The 20,763-nt window shown below is 41.1% G+C and overlaps 1 protein-coding gene across 1 annotated transcript; it reads left to right on the plus strand.

Annotated features, from left to right (window-relative positions):
• Positions 1-4,419: 4,419 nt before the first annotated feature.
• On the plus strand, positions 4,420-8,765 carry LOC116727395 (serine/threonine-protein kinase pim-2-like). The gene is made up of 10 exons (XM_032574799.1): positions 4,420-4,471; positions 5,113-5,316; positions 5,817-6,104; positions 6,585-6,707; positions 6,854-6,948; positions 7,457-7,504; positions 7,595-7,813; positions 8,135-8,310; positions 8,409-8,581; positions 8,674-8,765. Exons 1-10 carry the CDS (start codon positions 4,420-4,422, stop codon positions 8,763-8,765), a joined length of 1,470 nt encoding a protein of 489 aa, XP_032430690.1.
• The last annotated feature ends 11,998 nt before the right edge of the window (positions 8,766-20,763 follow it).

Here is a 20,763-nt window from a genome sequence, read left to right on the forward strand (position 1 = left end):
TGTGATACCTTGTGTTTTATTTCATTGTATTTTGTACATTTCATAAATTGTAAATAAATGTTTTGTTAAAAATCAAATCAAAATCTTTCTGACTCTTAATTTTCTCTTAACACATTTTCTAGGGACCCATGCTGTTGAATCACCAGAATATCGTACACAGAATAAATATTTTGCTGGGAGCGATCCTGTCTGAAATTCTCCACAACAAGAATTTTGAGCGCCCCACACTGGAAGAGCTGCTCAATCACCCATGGTTTTCTTAAACTACACATCACACAAACATTAAATGATTAAATTTAACTTTTTTGTTGGTAGTGTAGTCTAATTTGGGATGAGGATTAAGGTTTAGGGTTCAAGGACAGGTTTGTAAGTTGGGGTTTTTATGGGGTCTCTGGTTTCCTCCTCTGGTTGAACATTTGTTTTTCTAGCATGTTTTCAGGACCCTCCCATAGGCCCACCACCTGTGAGAGGAGCCAAAGGGGTCAGGTGCAGTGTGGAATGGGTGATGGCCAAGGGAGGGGGCCCTAGCGGTCCGATCCTCGGTTGCAGAAGCTGGTTCTTGGGATGTGGAATGTCACCTCTCTGGTGGGGAAGGAGCCAGAGCTAGTGTGTGAGGTTGAGAGGTTCTGGCTAGAAATAGTCGATCTCACCTCGACGCATGGCTCTGGTTCTGGAACCAGTCTCCTTGAGAGGGGCTGGATGTACTTCCACTCTGGAGTTGACCACGGTGAGAGGCGCCGGGCAGGAGTGGGCATACTTGTTGCCCCCCATCTCGGTGCCTGTACATTGGGGTTTGCCCCGGAACAAGAGGGTACTGGAGCCGGAAAAGGGTAGAGTGCCTTCTATGGGTCGGGGGGGATGTCCTGCCCCAAATGGAGGAGTTTAAATATCTCGGGATCTTGTTCACGAATGAGGGAAGAAGGAAGCTGGAGATCGACAGGCGGATTGGAGCAGCGTCTGCAGTGAAGCGGGTGCTGGAGATTCTGCATCATCCTTAGATGATATAGAGCTTTGTCTCTCAGCTGAAGTTTCAAGTCAGCTGACAAGTCCTCGATTCTCCTCACCACTGTATTTCTGGGTAAGCTCACTGTAATGAAGAGATCTTCATTACTGGGACTATTTTTACTGAAATCACTGTATAGCACTTTTAAAAGTACTTCTTGCACTTTATTAACAAGCACTTTATTTAGCACTGCACTTTAAGCATGGATTTGCACATCAATAACAATTTGCACACAAGAAGTTTTAATTGTATTTATTGAGTATTTTAGAGATTAGCATGTAGCCTTCTGTTCTGGGCTCTGCACAGCTGCTCCTCATTGACGAGTGAGGTGGTTGCCTGTGGAGAGAGGATAATTGTTACTCAGAGCAATGAGCTACTGGTGGGTAAAGCTGAGCAAATGTGTTGTGCATAATCTGTTGAGTGTGGAGTGCTAATGTAGAGTGACTCACCTGTCTTTTCTGTGTCCTCTCCAGGGTGTTTGGACAAATACTGCCCGGGGGTCCAGACACCATATATAGTCTCCGGGAGAGGCCATTGAAAAGTGTGGGGGAGAATTGTTTATGGGTTTTGTGGTGTTTCATATGGTGTAATGATAAAACATAAAATGTTTATAAAAAATAAATTTAAATGTTTGTATTTAGTAAAAGGTATTTTAATTAAATAAGTGGATATTGATGAATTTAGATTCCCCTGTGAATTAAAGGTGGTTTGGTCTGTCACAGCTGGGACTATTTAAGACGGCAGTTTCATTTGTGAAGTGTTGTTGATTCTGTGTGAAGAATAAACCACTGCTGTTTTCCACCTGACTCTGCCTCAAAGCTTCATCCTCACTGTAAAATCCAACCACAAAAGGCTACCTTGTTACACTCACATTGTTGAAATCAGGCACTTTTTCTGGGCACATTATTTCTGTGACTTTTTATGAGGCACTGCTTTATGAAATTTGCCATGCTGGGCAATAAGTTTAGCAACTTCATAACTTGCTGTTGTGGCTAGCTGCCATTTGGTTAACTTTCTGTGTTTGTTCAGCACCAGTGTACGATATGTAGCTCTGATGTCTGGTCTCATAGTGCCGACGGACATTATACTCTTTCATCACAGAAACATTTTCATTGCAAATCAAACAGACACACTTTCCTTTGATTTCTTTGAAAAAATACTCATTTTCCCACCATCTCCTATCACTCACTTGCTATTTTGGGTTTCTTCGGTGCTGCCATTTCTGGTGACTCCCAGTAAAAGTTTTTCTTCACTTAATTTCGTTTCTGTGGCTGGCTCCATCTAGTGTTGAAACTGAGAAGTGCAACAAAGTTGAGCTCAAGCTTCGTGTGCGGGCCATATTCAATTGTATTTTCAGAATATGATGCGGGCCAATAAAAACTGGACCGCGGGCCGCATTTGGCCCGCAGACCATAGTTTGGACAACCCTGGCATAAAGGCTTCAGGGCGGGCTCAGACCAAGAGCGATTCATAAACTTTGATGCAGAAAGACCATAAAAATGACAGGTATCAATTGCACAGCGCACCTTCCTGGAGGGAAAGAGCTTCTAGCAATCAACTGCTGGTCGACTTTGGCTGCATAACCTCAGAGCATCACTAACTCCACATAGCAGCTAAAACTTTTAAGTGCAGTACTATAACTTTTAATTCATTGTTAAAATAAAATTGTGAAGATTTAAAAAATATCTTCCATTGAATATTTAAAAGACATTTATTTAGTATCATTTCTTCAGAACCCCTCTTGGCCCCCAGTCTAGAAGCGCTCCTGGGCTGCAGGTTTGGTGCATTTTTGCTTAGTGTGGCCTATGCGGATCTGGTGGCTTCTCTTGGTGTGGCAAGAACAATTATTCATAAAGTATATGTGAAGGAAAGATTTAGTAGCAAAGTTTGAATAAATTTAAATGTACACTTTATGATGTTTCTATTAAAGGTTTGCATTCAGTTGCAGCTCAACAGGATATATGCTCTTCTGACCCTCCTCAAAGAAGTGAAGAACAGGGTGTTCAGCAGTTAGAAATGTGAGACATGGCTAAGGTTATAAGCCTAGGTTGTGGAAATTCAGTTTCTAGTATCTGTTTAGCCATCAGCAGAGAGGTTTTTTGGAGAAACGCCTAAAGTTGAGCTGTGAATGTGTATGCAACTCTGCTCCACTGGAACTGACAGATAAGTAACGTATAGATTTTTACCTGACACTTGAGCCAGGGGGTGTGACTAAGTAATGTGTGATGTATCCTATGTAAATGAGGGGACGTTCAGCCCCAAGTCAGAACTCATCCGTTTCTCACTGAGATGTGAGCTTTGTATGTTTTCTCCATTTGCAAATGTTAATTAAAGCTGTGTTTGTTTTCTTTTAAAGCTGAAGTTTGGTCTCAAATTTTGTGCAACTTAACATATATCAACATTTTTGAATAAAACACACAGAAAGTAATGTAACGTAGGAAATATTTATGTATTTACTGTTAATCTATTAATCTATTTGTTTGATTTGTTCTTTAAATGGCCACTTATTTTGGCTAAAGCTACTATTTACTATTTATTATATATATATATATATATATATACTATATGTGTGTGTGTGTGAATATGGTGGCATATGCTGCCACCCCATAGATATTTTTCTAGATCCGCCCCTGTGCAGCCCTCTGCTGGGTCCTTGTGAAAAACTGAGAATGACGGAGATATCAGCGGCTTATAGCCCTGTGCGGCTTTTATATGTACGTTTCCAGATTTTAAAAAAAACAAAACTTTGTAGATGCGGCTTGCAGTAAGGTGCACTCTATAGTCTGGAAAATACTTTACAATGCTTGTTTCATTAAAATATTCTGTGTTGTTTTGTTTTTTTTGTTCAGATAAAATGAAAAAAAAAATCATAAAATATAAAAGTATATTTCTTTGGCCTATTTGCATTCTTTTATTATGAACATATTTGGCACACATGGCAAAAGGTTCGGACACCGGTGGTGTAAGTCTGCCTGTCAAATGAAATTTTATTTGGAAATGCTTTAAGTTGCTGCTTTGAATCATTTTTGATCAATAAAACGCTATAAATAGCAGCTGAAGCTCTTAAGATTTTGAAGCAAATAAAAACTAATGAAGAGCTTTGTGTGGCTATAATAGTTGGGATTCATTCCTCTAACTCTTTCCTGGTAAACCAACAGCAAATATATCATTTTTGTTGGTTTGGGGGGATTTTTCTGTTCTGTGGGTTTGTTTAGGTTTAAGTCAGAGGGTAACTAGGCATCATCATTCCATGCTAACATTTGTGACCAAAAGTTTGGAATGTTCTTCCTGATGTCACACTGGTTGGTGTCAGAACCCAACATTCTGTTTGAGCTCAGTTCGTCAGAAATCTGATAGAGTAAGACGTAACTTTGTGAGTTAAACCAGCTTTCTCTTGTGAATAAATTTACACCAAAATGGATAAATCTGACCAGGAACACAAAAGGCCATCCTCCAGGAGAACTAAAGGTAATGAGTTTGAGTTTCACTCTTACTTATCAAGACAAGGTTTATGTTTCAGTTTTTTGGAAAATTATACTGTAAAATATTTGACGGTGGTTTAACTTGAAAATGAAAGTCCGGCTGGTGCCTTGAAAATGCATCTGAAGTCAACAAGAAAATTTTATTGGTTTTAATTAAGAAATTAAAGTTCATGCAGTTGATTTAACAAGAGACAAGTTATTCAAACTTCTTTTTTAAGTTCACTAATCTTGAATTGAGTTTTAATTTAATGCTGCAATTTAAAGAGTAGAAGATAGTAGACAAAACTAAATGTGGCTCAAATGTTTTAGAGTGTAGAGGATCTAACAAGTCATTTTACACACTTAACAATAACAGTCTTGTAAACCTCTTAATATATAGTTAAGAGAGTTTGAATTTTTATTGCTCAGAAATTCTGTTTTATTAACTTCCATTGGTTAGGAACATTGAAATGTGTTAATCTCTGTTGGCTTCTTGGAGAAGCATGAATCTGGATGAAAATGAGTTAAATGTTCAACAGTTTATGTAATAAAGTCCCTGATCAGATATCAGTATGTGAGGTGATTCAGAAATACTAAACATGTACTCTAAACAATCCTTAATTTTCCACAATATTTCTCTTTCTTTAGAGAGCCATGGAAAAAGGATCAGGGCCTCTGAGATCCCTGGAACTTCAAGAAGCTGCCAGGACCTGATCGAATCCAGGAGGATGCTGAAGAGGAAGATGATTGAAGGAAAAGAGGAAGGTTCCACACCGGCCAAGTGCAGGAAGGAAGAACTCCAGGATCAGCTTCCAACCAGAGAGTCTTCCTCCTCAGTGGACATCATCATAGGTTGGCTGCTTTGATGAAACTAATGTTCATTTTCTCTTCTGTATGTTGACAGACCAAAATGTCAGACCGAACTATAAAACGAAATCACAAATTCTCCTCGGATTTCTCTTACTTTAGAGAGAAGCAGCAGCGTGAAGCTACCAAGTGGTGAGTCTGCTGAGGATTGCAGACCAAATAACAGGAGAAATTCTGGTGATGAGATCCACGGAAAAAGGATCAGGGCCTCTGAGATCCCTGGAACCTCAAGAAGCTGCCAGGACCTGATCAGAACCAGGAGGATGCTGAAGAGGAAGATGACAGAAGGAAAAGAAGAAGGTTCAACACCAGCCAAGTGCAGGAAGGAAGAACTCCAGGATCAGCTTCCAACCAGAGAGTCTTCCTCCTCAGTGGACATCCTCATAGGTTGGCTGCTTTGATGAAACTAATGTTCATTGGCTTTTGTTGACAGAGCAAACATGTAAAAAATAATCACTATTTATTCCCAACATCTCTTACTTTAGAGATCAACAGCAGCAGCACGATGCCACGGTGTGCTGAGTCCATTGGAGACAGCACACCGAAGAGAAGGAGAAGGGCTAAAAAAGAGACCCGCCGAAAATGGACCAGGGTTACTAAGATGTTTGGACCATCCAAAACCCACCAGGACGGGACGAGGATTGTGAGGAGACTGAGGAGAAAAATAACAGAAGAAGGAGAGGGATCTCCAACACCGGCAGAGAATGAGAATAAGGGACTCCTGCAGCAGGACGCAACCAAAGAGCCCCCATCCTCAGTGGACGTCAGCACAGGTTGGCTACTTTGGTGAAACCTCTGTTAATTTTCTCTTACCAGATTGATAATCTATTGCAAGGATTGAATATATCTGATTATTCAAAAGTGATTGAGACAAACTTCAAAAGATTATCACCTGAAGTTGCAGCAAAAAGTGGTTCTTTAAAGAGAGGGCGGCTGAATACAGTTCCATGCTACAACTTTTCAGATCTACATTTATAAATATATGCTCAGCACTTCAAAGTGATGCTTTACCTTATATTGGTCCTTCTTATGAAATTCCTGTAATATAACCTAAGTTTTGTGGTTGTCATGAGACAAAATGTGCAAAAGCAAGGAGGACAAGTGTTTTTACAAGTCACTATAAGTCTTATGTTTCTGTCGGGATGTTTTTCTCTTATGGAAAATATTGTTAAAATGCTCATGCTGTTTCTATGGGTTTTTCTCATTATTAGAGTCCAACAGCTCCAGCCTGGTACTTTACAGCTCAGGAATAGGCGATTTACGGAAGAGGAATCTGAAGAAGGAGGACAAGGACATTGAGGAACCACAGCTGAGGAATAGGAGAAAGAATACCAGGAAGAAGACGAAAAAGACAAAAGAAATGGATTCCCAAAGAGGTCAGAGTTTAAGTCACAATAGAATTGTAATATAAACATTTGTTAGACAGACTTAAGGTGTGGTGATAATTAGATCTAAGGTAACATTAGTGAACATAGTTTATTCTGATGCTTTATGAAATTTAAAGATGCGTTCATGTGTTTAGCTGAATTCCAGGAAAAATATACTGAGCTGCATCTACTGGGAAAAGGAGGATATGGATCTGTGTTTGCTGGACATCGAGAGGTGGATAAATTACCTGTAGGTGTATTTGGAATACTTAAAATGAGGCTCTGTGAAGTTATCAGTAATAGTTCTTCTAACAGTGGCCAGTAGGAGTCAAAGTTTGTAAAAAAGAGTTAATATCCTCATAGAGGTGCAAGTCTAACAGCTAGTCAGACTCTGTTTTAGCTGATTTTAGCTAATAACATCTCAAACTGAAAAAGTTCAGATCTGTAAAATAAGACTATATTAGATAAATAATTTCATTAACCAATGAGACTTTAAGAATTAAGGTACATGAATTAACTAATACATACTAGAATTGCACAATTGTGAACATTTTCAGTTCTTGTAGTTTTAAATTAGATTTTGAAAAGACCAAACTAGATAGCTACATTTTCTTTCAATTCTAATGGTGCATTCACAACAAATGCATTCCGCACATCAATCATAATACAGTACTCAGAATACTGATAACTCAACGTCAAGCAACTTCAGAAATCTGAACATTCCCATTGTTGAGCAATGCTTTGTTTCTATTGTACAGGTGGCTATCAAACACATTCCAAAGGAAAAGGTGGACCGCAAACATAACGTAAGTGAGCAACATCATCTAGGACTGACTTTAAGTCCTACTGGATTCCAGATGCATTGTGGGTTTCTCCTGTTTGCTTCGATGTTTCAGGATGAGAACGGTAGGGAGATGGCGTTGGAGGTGGCCATCATGCTGAAACTGAAGAATCTGAGTAGCAGTTCATCAGGGCAGTTGGCCACAGTGTCCCTGCTGGACTGGTATGAACTGGAGGAGGAGCTGCTCATAGTGATGGAGAGGCCCACGCCTTCGCAGGACCTCAATGACTACCTTGATGAGAATGGAGGTTGTCTACATGAGGAGGAGGCCAAGGTAAGCTGCTGGATGGAAATTCGAGTGTTTTTTTTAAATATTGTCACTTACTGCTTCAGTTGGGGATTTTGTTTCATAGTGAATGTGATAAAATCAGAGAGATGAAATACAGTGCAATAATCCCTCCACAAAACAATTTTGTAAAACTTTATATTAATGCATCTCATAATGTCTCTACAAACATTGAAGTGTGTGGGTGTAATGTGACAATGTGAAAAATATCCGTATGAAAATAAAAATCTTTACAAGTCACTGTATTTCTCACTGAAGTCCAACATCAATTTGCAGAATTATGAGCTTCAAATCATTTTTGTCTTTTAGGTCATTTTAAAACAGTTGGTGGAAGCAACGATTCAACTTCAGGATGCAAACATCTTCCACAGAGATATTAAATTGGAAAATGTCCTTATTGAGAGGAGCTCAGAAGGCCTACAAGCCTATCTCATAGACTTCGGTCTAAGCTGCTTTGACCACGGAAGGAAATTTACCATTTCCAAGGTACGATATCCTGCTTCTTTCTGCCAGTTCTGAGAAAACAAAGATTCTTTTTACTGTTCTTCTTCTTTCTGACTCTCTGAATTCTGACACATTTTCTAGGGACCCATGCTCTTGAATCACCAGAGTATCGCACACAAAAGAAATATTTTGCTGGACCCACAACAGTGTGGCAGCTGGGAGTGGTCCTGTTTGAAATTCTCCACGATACAAATTTTGACACCAACAAATTTCTCAAAAAGAAGCTAAAGATCAGCAAGAGGCTTCCCAAAAGTGAGACAAACATTGTATTATATCTTCTCACAGCACATATAAATCTGTCCGCAACTCTAACTGTTGTTGCACTTTGACCCCTGACCCTCCAGACTGCCATGATATTCTGACTAGGTGCCTGAAGACACACCCAGAGGAGCGTCCCACACTGGAAGAGCTGCTCAATCACGCATGGTTTTCTTAACTACACCTCACACAAACATTAAATTATTAAATTTAATCATTGGTAGTTAGTTTAGTTTAGTTTGGGATGAGGATTAAGGTTTAGGGTTCAAGGACAGGTTTGTAAGTTGGGGTTTTTATGGGGTCTCTGGTTTCCTCCTCTGGTTGAACATTTGTTTTTCTAGCATGTTTTCAGGACCCTCCCATAGGCCCACCACCTGTGAGAGGAGCCAAAGGGGTCAGGTGCAGTGTGGAATGGGTGATGGCCAAGGGAGGGGGCCCTGGCGGTCCGATCCTCGGTTGCAGAAGCTGGTTCTTGGGATGTGGAATGTCACCTCTCTGGTGGGGAAGGAGTCAGAGCTAGTGTGTGAGGTTGAGAGGTTCTGGCTAGAAATAGTCGATCTCACCTCGACGCATGGCTCTGGTTCTGGAACCAGTCTCCTTGAGAGGGACTGGATGTACTTCCACTCTGGAGTTGACCACGGTGAGAGGCTCCGGGCAGGAGTGGGCATACTTGTTGCCCCCCATCTCGGTGCCTGTATATTGGGGTTTGCCCCGGAACAAGAGGGTACTGGAGCCGGAAAAGGGTAGAGTGCCTTCTACGGGTCGGGGGGTGATGTCCTGCCCCAAGTGGAGGAGTTTAAGTATCTCAGGATCTTGTTCACGAATGAGGGAAGAAGGAAGCTGGAGATCGACAGGCGGATTGGAGCAGCGTCTGCAGTGACGCGGGCGCTGTACCGGTCTGTCATGGTGAAGAGAGAGCTGAGTCAACAGGCGAAGCTCTCGATTTACCGGTTGATCTACGTTCTCACCCTCATCTATGGTCATAAGCTTTCGGTCATGACCAAAAGAACGAGGTCGCGGATACAAGCGGCCGGAATGGGTTTTCTCCATAGGGTGTCTGGGCTCTCCCTTAGAGATAGGGTGAGAAGCTCAGTCATCCGGGAGGGACTCAGATTAGAGCCGCTGCTCCTCCACGTCGAGAGGAGCCAGATGAGGTGGCTGGAGCATCTGGTTCGGATGCCTCCTGGACGCCTCCTGGTGAGGTGTTCGGGGCACGTCCCAGAGGGTGGAGGCTCCGGGGAAGACCCAGGACACGCTGGAGGGACGATGTTTAAACCGAGATTTTTAGGATTCATGACCTCATCTATGGCCATGGGTGTTTATTAGCATAATTGGAGTTTCATGGATTTTCTCTGGATGCTCCGGTTTAATCCTTGAGTCAAAACAATTTGCTGGATCAAATTGAGATTAATAGGTTTATGCTCCTTTCTTCCCATTAGACTAAAAAGGGTCCATTAGCTCAAGTAGAGATCAGTGAGATTTTTCTAGGTGATCTATTTTTGACCCTCTGGAAAAAATAAAACACGTGTTAGGTGGAGATTCTGCATCATCTTTAGATGATATAGAGTGTGCAAAATTGTCTTTGGTATGTGTTGTTGTTTAGGTTTTATTCCACTTCTTATCCATTGCACACAATAACTTAGCAGCGGTGGTTTAAAAATCCCCAAAGCATTTTAAACTGTTTTCATTAAACTTTGAATTACAAGTTTATATGTTATAAGTTGTTCCTGTCCTCTAGAGTCCATACAGGGTGAGATGCCTCTATGGGGCATTTGTTGCATAGGAATGGCCTACAGTACATTCATGTTGTTGATAACTTTCTTTAACAATAAAAATGCAGATTTCACATTAGGTAAATCAGTTAGGACACAACCACAGGCACTATCACAGTTACATGCACACAAAGATACAGAGCAGCCGAGAAAATGAGGAAAAAGTATCCTTGAATTTGTAGTTTACATATGTATTTGTGCAATGCATATTGTTTTTGCTAGTCATTAGTCACATTTCCATTGTTCATCCTATCCTGTCTCACTTTCTCTCCTGCCCCTTGTCTTTGATTTTTAGGTTCTGTTCTTCCATCAGAGCCAGAGCTCCAGTCTATGTTTTGTTTGTCTTGTCCACTTTCCTGTCCTCTCCAACCCCAGCCGGTTGAGGCAGACGGCCGCCCATCCTGAGCCTGGTTCTGCTAGAGGTCTCTTCCTTTGAAAGGGGAGTGTTTCCTCTCCACTGTCGCCCCGTGCTTGCTCAGGGTGGGAGATTGCATCCTGAGCTTTGATGCAATCTGCTGGTTTCCTCCCCTTCGCAGAATCGCCACCTTAACGTGGTGGAGGGGTTTGAGTACCCCTATGGTCTTGAAGTCTTGGCTGTCTGTGAGTTTCATCTCTGGTGGGGTCTCACATGGCATAAAGGCTTCAGGGCGGGGTCAGACCAAGAGCGATTCATAGACTTTGATGCAGAAAGACCATAAAAATGACAGGTATCAATTGCACAACGCACCTTCCTGGAGGGAAAGAGCTTCTAGCAAGCAACTGCTGGTCGACTTTGGCTGCATAACCTCAGCATCACTAACTCCGCTTAACATGCAACACCTGTAGAAAAGGACAATGAGGTCAGATGCCATGAAAATTCCTTCTTGTAACTTTTGCACGTTTTTGTCCCAAAGCTACAAACGTCAGTGTTCACATCATGAAGGACTCCACACATCCTGCACACAGACTGTTTATTTTTTTATTTATTTATTCATTTACCTGTCATAATAAGCAGGGAATCTTGTTGCTTTTACATCACCTCTGTTTTGTCTCTTTGACCCCAATCAGCAATTATCCCTCCACCCTCCATTTTGGACTCCTCCTTTCATATGACAAAAAAACCATGATGACACTTTATATTAAAGTGTTTAAGGATAACTCTCTCCACAGCTTTAGTTATCGGTCTTTTTGTATGAGTTGCCCACCTATTATTGGGGCCTGCCCATAACAATGCATAAGGAGAGCAGTGACTGACTTGCAAAGCATGCATTGCATGGCAGGCACCTATTGTTCTACACCTCAAAATAACTGCCGCTTCCTACTACCGTTAATGCGGCTCGTACCGCTGCGTGCCCACCCACAAAAGTGGTATCAAAACGTGCAGCTCAATGCCAGGAGGGGAGCTATGGGCTCTTTGCACCTCCCTCGCTGACGTCACAACTGCATGCGCAAATGCGGCTCTCTTTTTCCCGCTTTGAGTTACCATGACGGCTAGAAAAGACAAAGTCGTATTTCAGACCCAAATAAAACAATACTATGCACTTTGTTGTCTTCCTAATATAATGGGCTTTTAAGTTTTCATGGATTTCCAAACGGTCCAAATTAAGAAGACGATGGCTTGTAAATATTCGTCGCTACCAGTTAAAGCCAGTTAAAGCTGCACAGCAACGTTTGCAGCCTTCAATTCACTCCGGATCAACTTCTTCAGTCTAAAGAAGAAGGTAGAGGAGCCGTTCTGTGTTATTTCCATGAATGAATCACTTCTGTATTCAGCCTGAAAGAGCGAGTTTATGGGAACCAGAGAGCAGACCAGAGCCAGACAGCCGAGCTACTGATCCGCCTGTACACACTGCTGTAAACACTGTCCTGCTTCACAAGAAGCATGCAAAACTAATAAAGCGAAATAACACGGAGACCTTCAGGAACACGGCCATATTTTTCTAAAAGCAACAACTTTGAACCTGAACCGTCAGCTGAACTAGAACTCCGACACCAGAGCTGCTCTACTGTTAAGCTATGGGCTTGTTGTTCCTCAGGCTTCAGAAGCAAAAAGCCTGAACCGTAAAATCCACCGTTACTTGGTCTCTGACACTAACGACAATAAACACATGTAATATACTTGAAAATAAGGTAAAAACATTGTCCATTAGAATGGATAAAAATGTTTAGATACTTAAATAGCACATTTTTACAAGAAAAATGTCTGAGAATAATGCCTACTAGCATAAGCATGTTAGCCACAAAGTTCAAAGAAAGTAAAACTCACCTTCGTATCTGTGTATAACGAGGCGAACATCTTAAAACCTTTCTCCAGCTTACTTGTTGGGGCTTCGTATCGATGTACATCATTAATTGTTACCTTGGACAAGCCCTGCAAATACCCAGTGTAAAGTGCCATTTTCAATAGATCGGAAACGATCGAGCCGCTTTTCCTCGAACGCGGAAGCTGAGGTGCAAAGAGCCCATTACTTTTGTTGGGAATCGGAGTTACGATGGCGACGTAAAAAGCGAAAAACGAGCAAAATTTCCAACTGCCGAAACGCAGAGCATAACTGACACCAACTGCCGCTTTGTTAGAGTGAGAATTGAAGTGGATTTTGACCCCAAAACAATTTTGAAATTGCTGTCACGCCCACAAATATTGCGCTATTGGTATCAAACTTGGTCATGACATTGATACGAATGCCTGCTCCCGTAAAATGATTTCGAAATTTCTCTAGGGCTTACGGTTTTCTGTCAAGGTGTTTCAGAGTGAAATCATGCGCCTGGGGTAACTGACAGATCTCCCAGATTCACTTCCATGTATTCCTGAAAAATTTCTGAGCTCAACACACACCATCTTTGTCTCATCACTGCAATTACTGTGAGTGAGCTACAAATATGAATCGCGGTAATATGGGAGACGACAAATAGCCCTCTCATACGCTTCAAACGGTTTTCGAATATGTCTCTCGGTTCCTGAACGGGAAAGGGTTGTTCAGACTGCGTTTTCCATATAAACTGACTGAGTGTCTCACAAAGATAGAATTCTTTCTCCACCTCTCTGTCTTACACACACGACAGTTAGCAGAGGTTTGATAACCATAGCAACGGAACACAGGAGGGGATTGGCTGCTGGTTAAGACTACAAATACGCATCTCTGTAGTTCTAATCAACATTCAATTAAAACAGAGGGCTGAGCTGCCATTTAGAACTACTGGCTGTTTTGGCCAGTAAATAACGAATTTATCCCAAACACTGTCAGACATTGGATTAGTGTGATCATTTAGTATGAAGCTTATGTTTTTTTTTCAAAATAAAAACCTCACTATCCCCCTCAATAACATTAGCATGCATTATATTTTTCTCTGAGGTTCATTAGCATTAGCTTTTTACCTTAAATAAACTACTAGCTATTTTTCTTACTTATTAGCCATGTTTAATATACTGAATGGAGTAGGTCAATTACACACAACATTCTAATGATACCCCACATGCTATTGACAGCATTTAGGGAAGGAGTTGTAATTTTTGTTCATTGTAAACTTTACCTGTAAAAAGTTTGTAGAAATCTTTAACATAAGTTCAATATATATTTAAACGTGATCTGTTGTTTGTGTGGGTTTTTTAAATAAAATCTTTTGTCACTATTATGAAGTACATTAATTTACCTGTATAAGTGACAAAAGTAACTAACGTATAAATTTTAAAATATTTTATTGATTTCAAAGAAAAATTAAATAATGTTTAATATTATTGAACTAATATTATATTATAATAACAATAGCATTTAGGCTTACATTAGCATTTTAGCCAATTTTAGCTTATACAATAATTTCATCATATTGAATGGTTCAAGTCCATGTTAGTCAACATGCTTGTGACTCTCCCCATGCTTTTTCGAAAAGCATGGGGAGAGTCACCAGCATGACACCAACTGCCGCTCCATTAGAGTGAGAAAAAGCTTGGGGAGCTGCTGTGTCTCACTCACAGCTGGCAGACATGCTTAATTACCATAGCAACGGAACACAGAGCAGCTGATTAGGACTACAAAGGCGCATCACTTATTTAAGCATTTTAGCTTAAATAAGCTATAAGCTATTTTTCTTACTTATTAGCCATGTTTAGTATACTGAATGGATAACCGGATAACCAACCGCTTTGACTCCTTCCAGTCTGGTTTTCTTGCTCACCACAGCATAGAGACCGCCATCGTAAAAGTGTCCAATGATATCCATATAAATACAGACTGTGGGAGAACCACAGTGTTGGTTCTATTGGACCTCAGTGCAGCTTTTGACAATGTTGACCATGACATATTACTGAATCGACTGGAGAGTTGGGTCGAACTCTCCGGTCCAGTGCTTAACTGGTTTGAATCCTACATAAAGAACAGGGATTTCTTTGTTTCAATTGGAAACTTCTCATCAAAGAGGTCAAAGGTCACATGTGGGGTACCCCAAGGGTCAATCCTAGGACCCCTCTTATTCAATATTTATATGCTCCCACTAGCTCAGGTTATAACAGGAAATAATATTAGCTACCATAACTATGCAGATGACACAGAGCTCTTTATTACAATGTCACCAGGTGACTCAGAGCCCATCCAATCACTGAACAGATGCTTAGAACAGATAAATGTGTGGATGTGCCAAAACTTTCTCCAGCTGAACAGAAACAAAACTGAAGTTATTATTTTTGGACCTAAAGAGGAACGATCTAGAGTTATAGATCTAGAGCCAATGCACAGCTTCAGTTATTACAACTTAAAACCAGCGATCAGCCCGAAACCTGGGAGTAGTGATGGACTCTGACCTGAACCTCCAGAGCCACATAAAGACAGTTACAAAGTCGGCCTTCTATCACCTGAAGAACATTTCCAGGATTAAAGGACTAATGTCTCAGCCAGATCTAGAGAAACTCATCCATGCGTTCATCTTCAGTCATATTGATTATTGCAACAGCGTCTTCACAGGTCTGTCCAACAAATCAATCAAACAGCTGCAGCTGATCCAGAATGCTGCTGCTGGCGTTCTCACTAAAACCAGGAAGATAGAGCACATAACACCAGTTTTAAAGTCCCTACACTGGCTCCCTGTAGCTCAAAGAATAGACTTTAAAATACTGTTGTTAGTTTATAAATCACTGAACGGCATAGCACCACAATACATTAAAGATCTGCTGTTGTTGTATCAACCCTCCAGACCTCTCAGGTCTTCCGGTTCTGGTCTGCTCTGCATCCCCAGAACCAGAACCAAACGAGGAGAAGCAGCTTTCAGCATCTATGCACCACAAATTTGGAACAAACTTCCAGAAAACTGTAAAACAGCTGAAACACTGACTTCTTTTAAATCTCAACTAAAAACCCATCTGTTTAAAATTGTATTTGAAATGTAATCAATTACAAATTTATTGATGGAATTTGACTTAACGCTGTGTTTTGATTGTTGATTCTATGTTGCATTGTGTTTGTGTTTGTAATGATGTAAAGCACTTTGAAATGCCTTGCTGCTGAAATGTGCTATACAAATAAAATTTGATTGATTGATTTAATGGACCTCTAAATCAGTGGTAACAGCCAAGTCACAAAGACCACCGCTATCACCACCCAATGGAGGGGACTGCTGTCTTAGCCAAAAGGCAGAGAAGCGACATATGACAGTGAATACAGCTGCTTCCGGTGGGCGCCAGAAGTTAGACCCATAATCGTTTCCCCAGTAAGCCTCGCAGGAATAAGGTGGATAGCCTGGTGTGGCTTTTTTGTGGATTTTTCTTCAACCGCCACGGGGCTCCTTAGCAGAACGTGAGTCATTGAAGAAAGAGCTAATTTTCATTTAGAACAAGCACATGCTGGCAGCAAATTTCTCCACGGAGAAATTTCTTCAAACTTATACCCCCTCATCATGGAAACCACACGAAGAAGTTCATTTGATGCAGCTTTTAAGTTGAGGGCTATCGATCTGGTAGTACAGGAGGGAAATAGAGCCGCTGCATGTAAGCTCTGCGTGAACGAATCCATGGTTGAGCGTTGGAGAATCAATTATCCAGTATCAGAATCCAATAAATCCAGTAGATTTATTAAGGATGCAGCCCCAGGGGCGGATCTACTGGGGTCAAATGAGAGCCTTGCCACCCCAGCTGTCGACTATGAATTCAATAAATAGTTATGGCAAATCAGACGTTAAGCGCATGTATCTCTTTTTCCCGACAACATTGAATGCACCACAATGTAACCTGACACCTACTCACACGCGGGAAAATTACAATCTCTGATTGGCTGACACTATTCCCAAGCTGCTGAAGCTTCTGGAACATTCTGCTTCCGAGTCTGCTTCGGTCAAGGTAAGATAAACTATTTCAATATTTAATTTGATTACAATATTATTATAACTACTTACAGTTGTTAGATGTAATGTGTTCTTTAAGAAATGTGCTCGATTTTAAAAGTTTGACTGCTGTGGAATATTTCGTCTTGGCTCTGATAGCGGACCTGCTAGCTTGATGGAACAGGATTTTTCTGGATTTAGCCACTTTATTTCTAGCCCTCATGATATATGATATAGCTCCACAAGTGCGTCTTTCGTGACTTTCCAGTGGCAAGATGCTCTCTATAACAGGTTAATGTGTGATTCGGTTCGGTTGGAGTCCAGTGGGGGATGATTATCCGTATTATGGTCTGAAGCGCAACACCTGCGGTCATTTCTCTGTTGATTTGCAGCGTCACTCAGCAACGGAGAACCTCGAGGTTCTGGTTCTGATGGACTAAATAAACCCAGCTATTATATTTTGTCTTATAGAAATTTATTACTGGCCCAAACATAATGATAAAAAACACTGTCTGCGCCCACTTCATGAACTTTATTATTTTTTAAATTGAAATGAAAAATCAAAGTCACATCACACCAAGTTAATATAATGTAGTTCTGCTGTTTTATTTAGTAAAACTTGTGTACCGACACGCCGCCTGCTAAGATGCTCAGTACAAAGGATAGAAATTATGAGATTATTCACACACCCGCCATTGCTGTCCATTGAGTCAAGAATATAAACATCGGTAAAATACCACAATCACTCAAAGAATCTGAAAAAAGGACGCAATGTTTTGCTGTAACTTCAACACTTTGACCGTGATATGTAACAAGGTTCGTGGGTTTAACAGGGGAGGACCTAAAAGTTAAACAAGCGACACAAACTGAACCAATCATCAAACTATGGCTCCTACAGCATATCTAAAATAAAACAGTTGACCAACATAGGAGAAATTCGGCCTTTCTTGCATCTTGACAGAACTAACAGAAACCAAACTGTTTATAGGTTTGTATCAGGGAGACTTTATGTAGCAAACATCAGTGTTCTCAACTTTATCTTTAGTTGTATATAATAGATATATCTGATCAAAATGATGGTGCTACTAATATTTTAGTGACACATTTCTGCTCGTTCTGAATCGAATGGCTTTCTGGACATAACTCAATGGCGCAACACATAGCGACTACTAGGCGCTGTCCAATCCGGTAATACAAATCAATTAGCAGAAGTACGAAAGACGTAAAAATAATCAACTATACTACATTAAGATATTATATTTAATCCTCAGTGCTACATGAAGCTGATTTTGAAACAATGCAAGTTAAAAAACAGTATTTTGTAACAAGTAAATCAAGTAAATTCTTAAATAATTATTAAATTACTTAGTATCACCCTCTGGTGGTTCACAGAAAATAAAGCTGGCCACGTCATGTCGTCATAGAAACAACTAACAAACAAACTGACAGACTGGCAAACATAACTGACGACATAAATTACTGACATTTAATGTAACATAATTACCTGAAATGAGTGGTCCATCATACAGAAGGTTGATTGTTTTTACTGTTTTTCTTCTTTCTGACTCTCTTAATTCTGACACATTTTCTAGGTACCCCATGCTCTTCAATCACCAGAGTATCGCACACAATGGAAATATTTTGCTGGACCCACAACAGTGTGGCAGCTGGGAGCGATCCTGTTTGAAATTCTTGACAATATCAAGTTTGAGACCAACAAATGTCTCAAAAAGAAGCTGAAGATCAGAAAAAGTCTTTCCAAAAGTGAGACAAACATTGTATTATATCTTCTCACAGCGTATATAAATCTGTCCGCAGCTCTAACTGTTGTTGCACTTTGACCCCTGACCCTCCAGACTGCCAGGATATTCTGAGTAGGTGCCTGAAGACACACAAAGAGGAGCGTCCCACACTGCAGAGCTGGTCATGGGTGATAGTTCTCTTAACTACACATGGATGATCCCATGGAGGAGTCCATCATCCAAAAGGTTCAACACCAGCCAAGTGTAGGAAGGAAGAACTCCAGGAGCAGCTACCGACCAGTCCACTGAGGAGTCTTCCTCCTCAGTGGAAGACTCCTCCATGGATGATCCCATGGAGGAGTCTGTCATCCGGAAGGTTCAACACCAGCCAAGTGTAGGAAGGAAGAACTCCAGGAGCAGCTTCTGACCAGTCCACTGAGGAGTCTTCCTCCATGGATGATCCCATGGAGGAGTCTGTCATCCATAGTGATCCATGATCACCATGGATGATCCATCATCCATGACAAGTCCTGGAGTCTGTTTGGAAAGACGGGATGGCTCACGTTGCGCCAAACTGCGGTGGCATTTCCGTACTGGAGGCCGCGCACTGGAGTCACTGGTCTCCAGTCCTGCACAATAGAAATAGTAAAATGATGGTTAGTTAAAATCCTGCTCTCCTCTTCTTACAGTTTAAAATGTTCTAAAAATTTCTGTGTAAAAGTGTATGCCGGTGGGAGGTTAAAAGCTCCCACCGGCTTTTAGCCTCCCACCTGCAGTGGGAGGTATACGCCTAAAAGACTAAGTGTCACTGTCACTTAGTTGTTTAGGTGTTCTGTTGACTATGTTTTCCTCCTACGTCATCCTGAAGACGTCTATGAGCTGTTTTTGTAACTCCACTCAGACAACAATATCGACCCACTAACATGTTCTTTGTCATTTTAGGTTCTGTTCTTCCATCAGAGCCAGAGCTTCAGTCTATGTTTTGTCTGTCTTGTCCACTTTCCTGTCCTCTCCAACCCCAGCCGGTCGAGGCAGACGGCCGCCCATCCTGAGCCTGGTTCTGCTAGAGGTCTCTTCCTTTGAAAGGGGAGTGTTTCCTCTCCACTGTCGCCCCGTGCTTGCTCAGGGTGGGGGATTGCATCCTGAGCTTTGATGCAATCTGCTGGTTTCCTCCCCTTCGCAGAATCGCCACCTTAACGTGGTGGAGGGGTTTGAGTACCCCTATGGTCTTGAAGTCTTGGCTGTCTGTGAGTTTCATCTCTGGTGGGGTCTCACATGGCATAAAGGCTTCAGGGCGGGGTCAGACCAAGAGCGATTCATAGACTTTGATGCAGAAAGACCATAAAAATGACAGGTATCAATTGCACAACGCACCTTCCTGGAGGGAAAGAGCTTCTAGCAAGCAACTGCTGGTCGACTTTGGCTGCATAACCTCAGAGCATCACTAACTCCGCTTAACATGCAACACCTGTAGAAAAGGACAATGAGGTCAGATGCCATGAAAATTCCTTCTTGTAACTTTTGCACGTTTTTGTCCCAAAGCTACAAACGTCAGTGTTCACATCATGAAGGACTCCACCCATCCTGCACACAGACTGTTCCATTTACCTGTCATAATAAGCAGGGAACCCTGTTGCTTTTACATCACCTCTGTTTTGTCTCTTTGACCCCAATCAACAATTATCCCTCCACCCTCCATTTTGGACTCCTCCTTTCATATGACAAGAAAGCCATGACGTGTTTATATTAAATTGTTCAGGTTGCAGATCCCTGATCTAGCAGATGGAAAGTGTGATCCTATCTCCATATAGCAGCTAATACCTTTAAGTGCAGTACTATAATTTTAATTCATTGTTAAAATAAAATTGTGAAGATTTAAAAAATATCTTCCATTGAATATTTAAAAGACATTTATTTAGTATCATTTCTTCAGAACCCCTCTTGGCCCCCAGTCTAGAAGCGCTCCTGGGCTGCAGGTTTGGTGCATTTTTGCTTAGTGTGGCCTATGCGGATCTGGTGGCTTCTCTTGGTGTGGCAAGAACAATTATTCATAAAGTATATGTGAAGGAAAAATTTAGTAGCAAAGTTTGAATAAATTTAAATGTACACTTTATGATGTTTCTATTAAAGGTTTGCACTCAGTTGCAGCTCAACAGGATATATGCTCTTCTGACCCTCCTCAAAGAAGTGAAGAACAGGGTGTTCAGCAGTTAGAAATGTGAGACATGGCTAAGGTTATAAGCCTAGGTTGTAGAAATTCAGTTTCTAGTATCTGTTTAGCCATCAGCAGAGAGGTTTTTTGGAGAAACGCCTAAAGTTGAGCTGTGAATGTGTATGCAACTCTGCTCCACTGGAACTGACAGATAAGTAACGTATA

The sequence above is a fragment of the Xiphophorus hellerii genome, chromosome 10 (genome assembly GCF_003331165.1).
Source record: "Xiphophorus hellerii strain 12219 chromosome 10, Xiphophorus_hellerii-4.1, whole genome shotgun sequence".
Classification (NCBI taxonomy): Eukaryota; Metazoa; Chordata; class Actinopteri; order Cyprinodontiformes; family Poeciliidae; genus Xiphophorus; species Xiphophorus hellerii.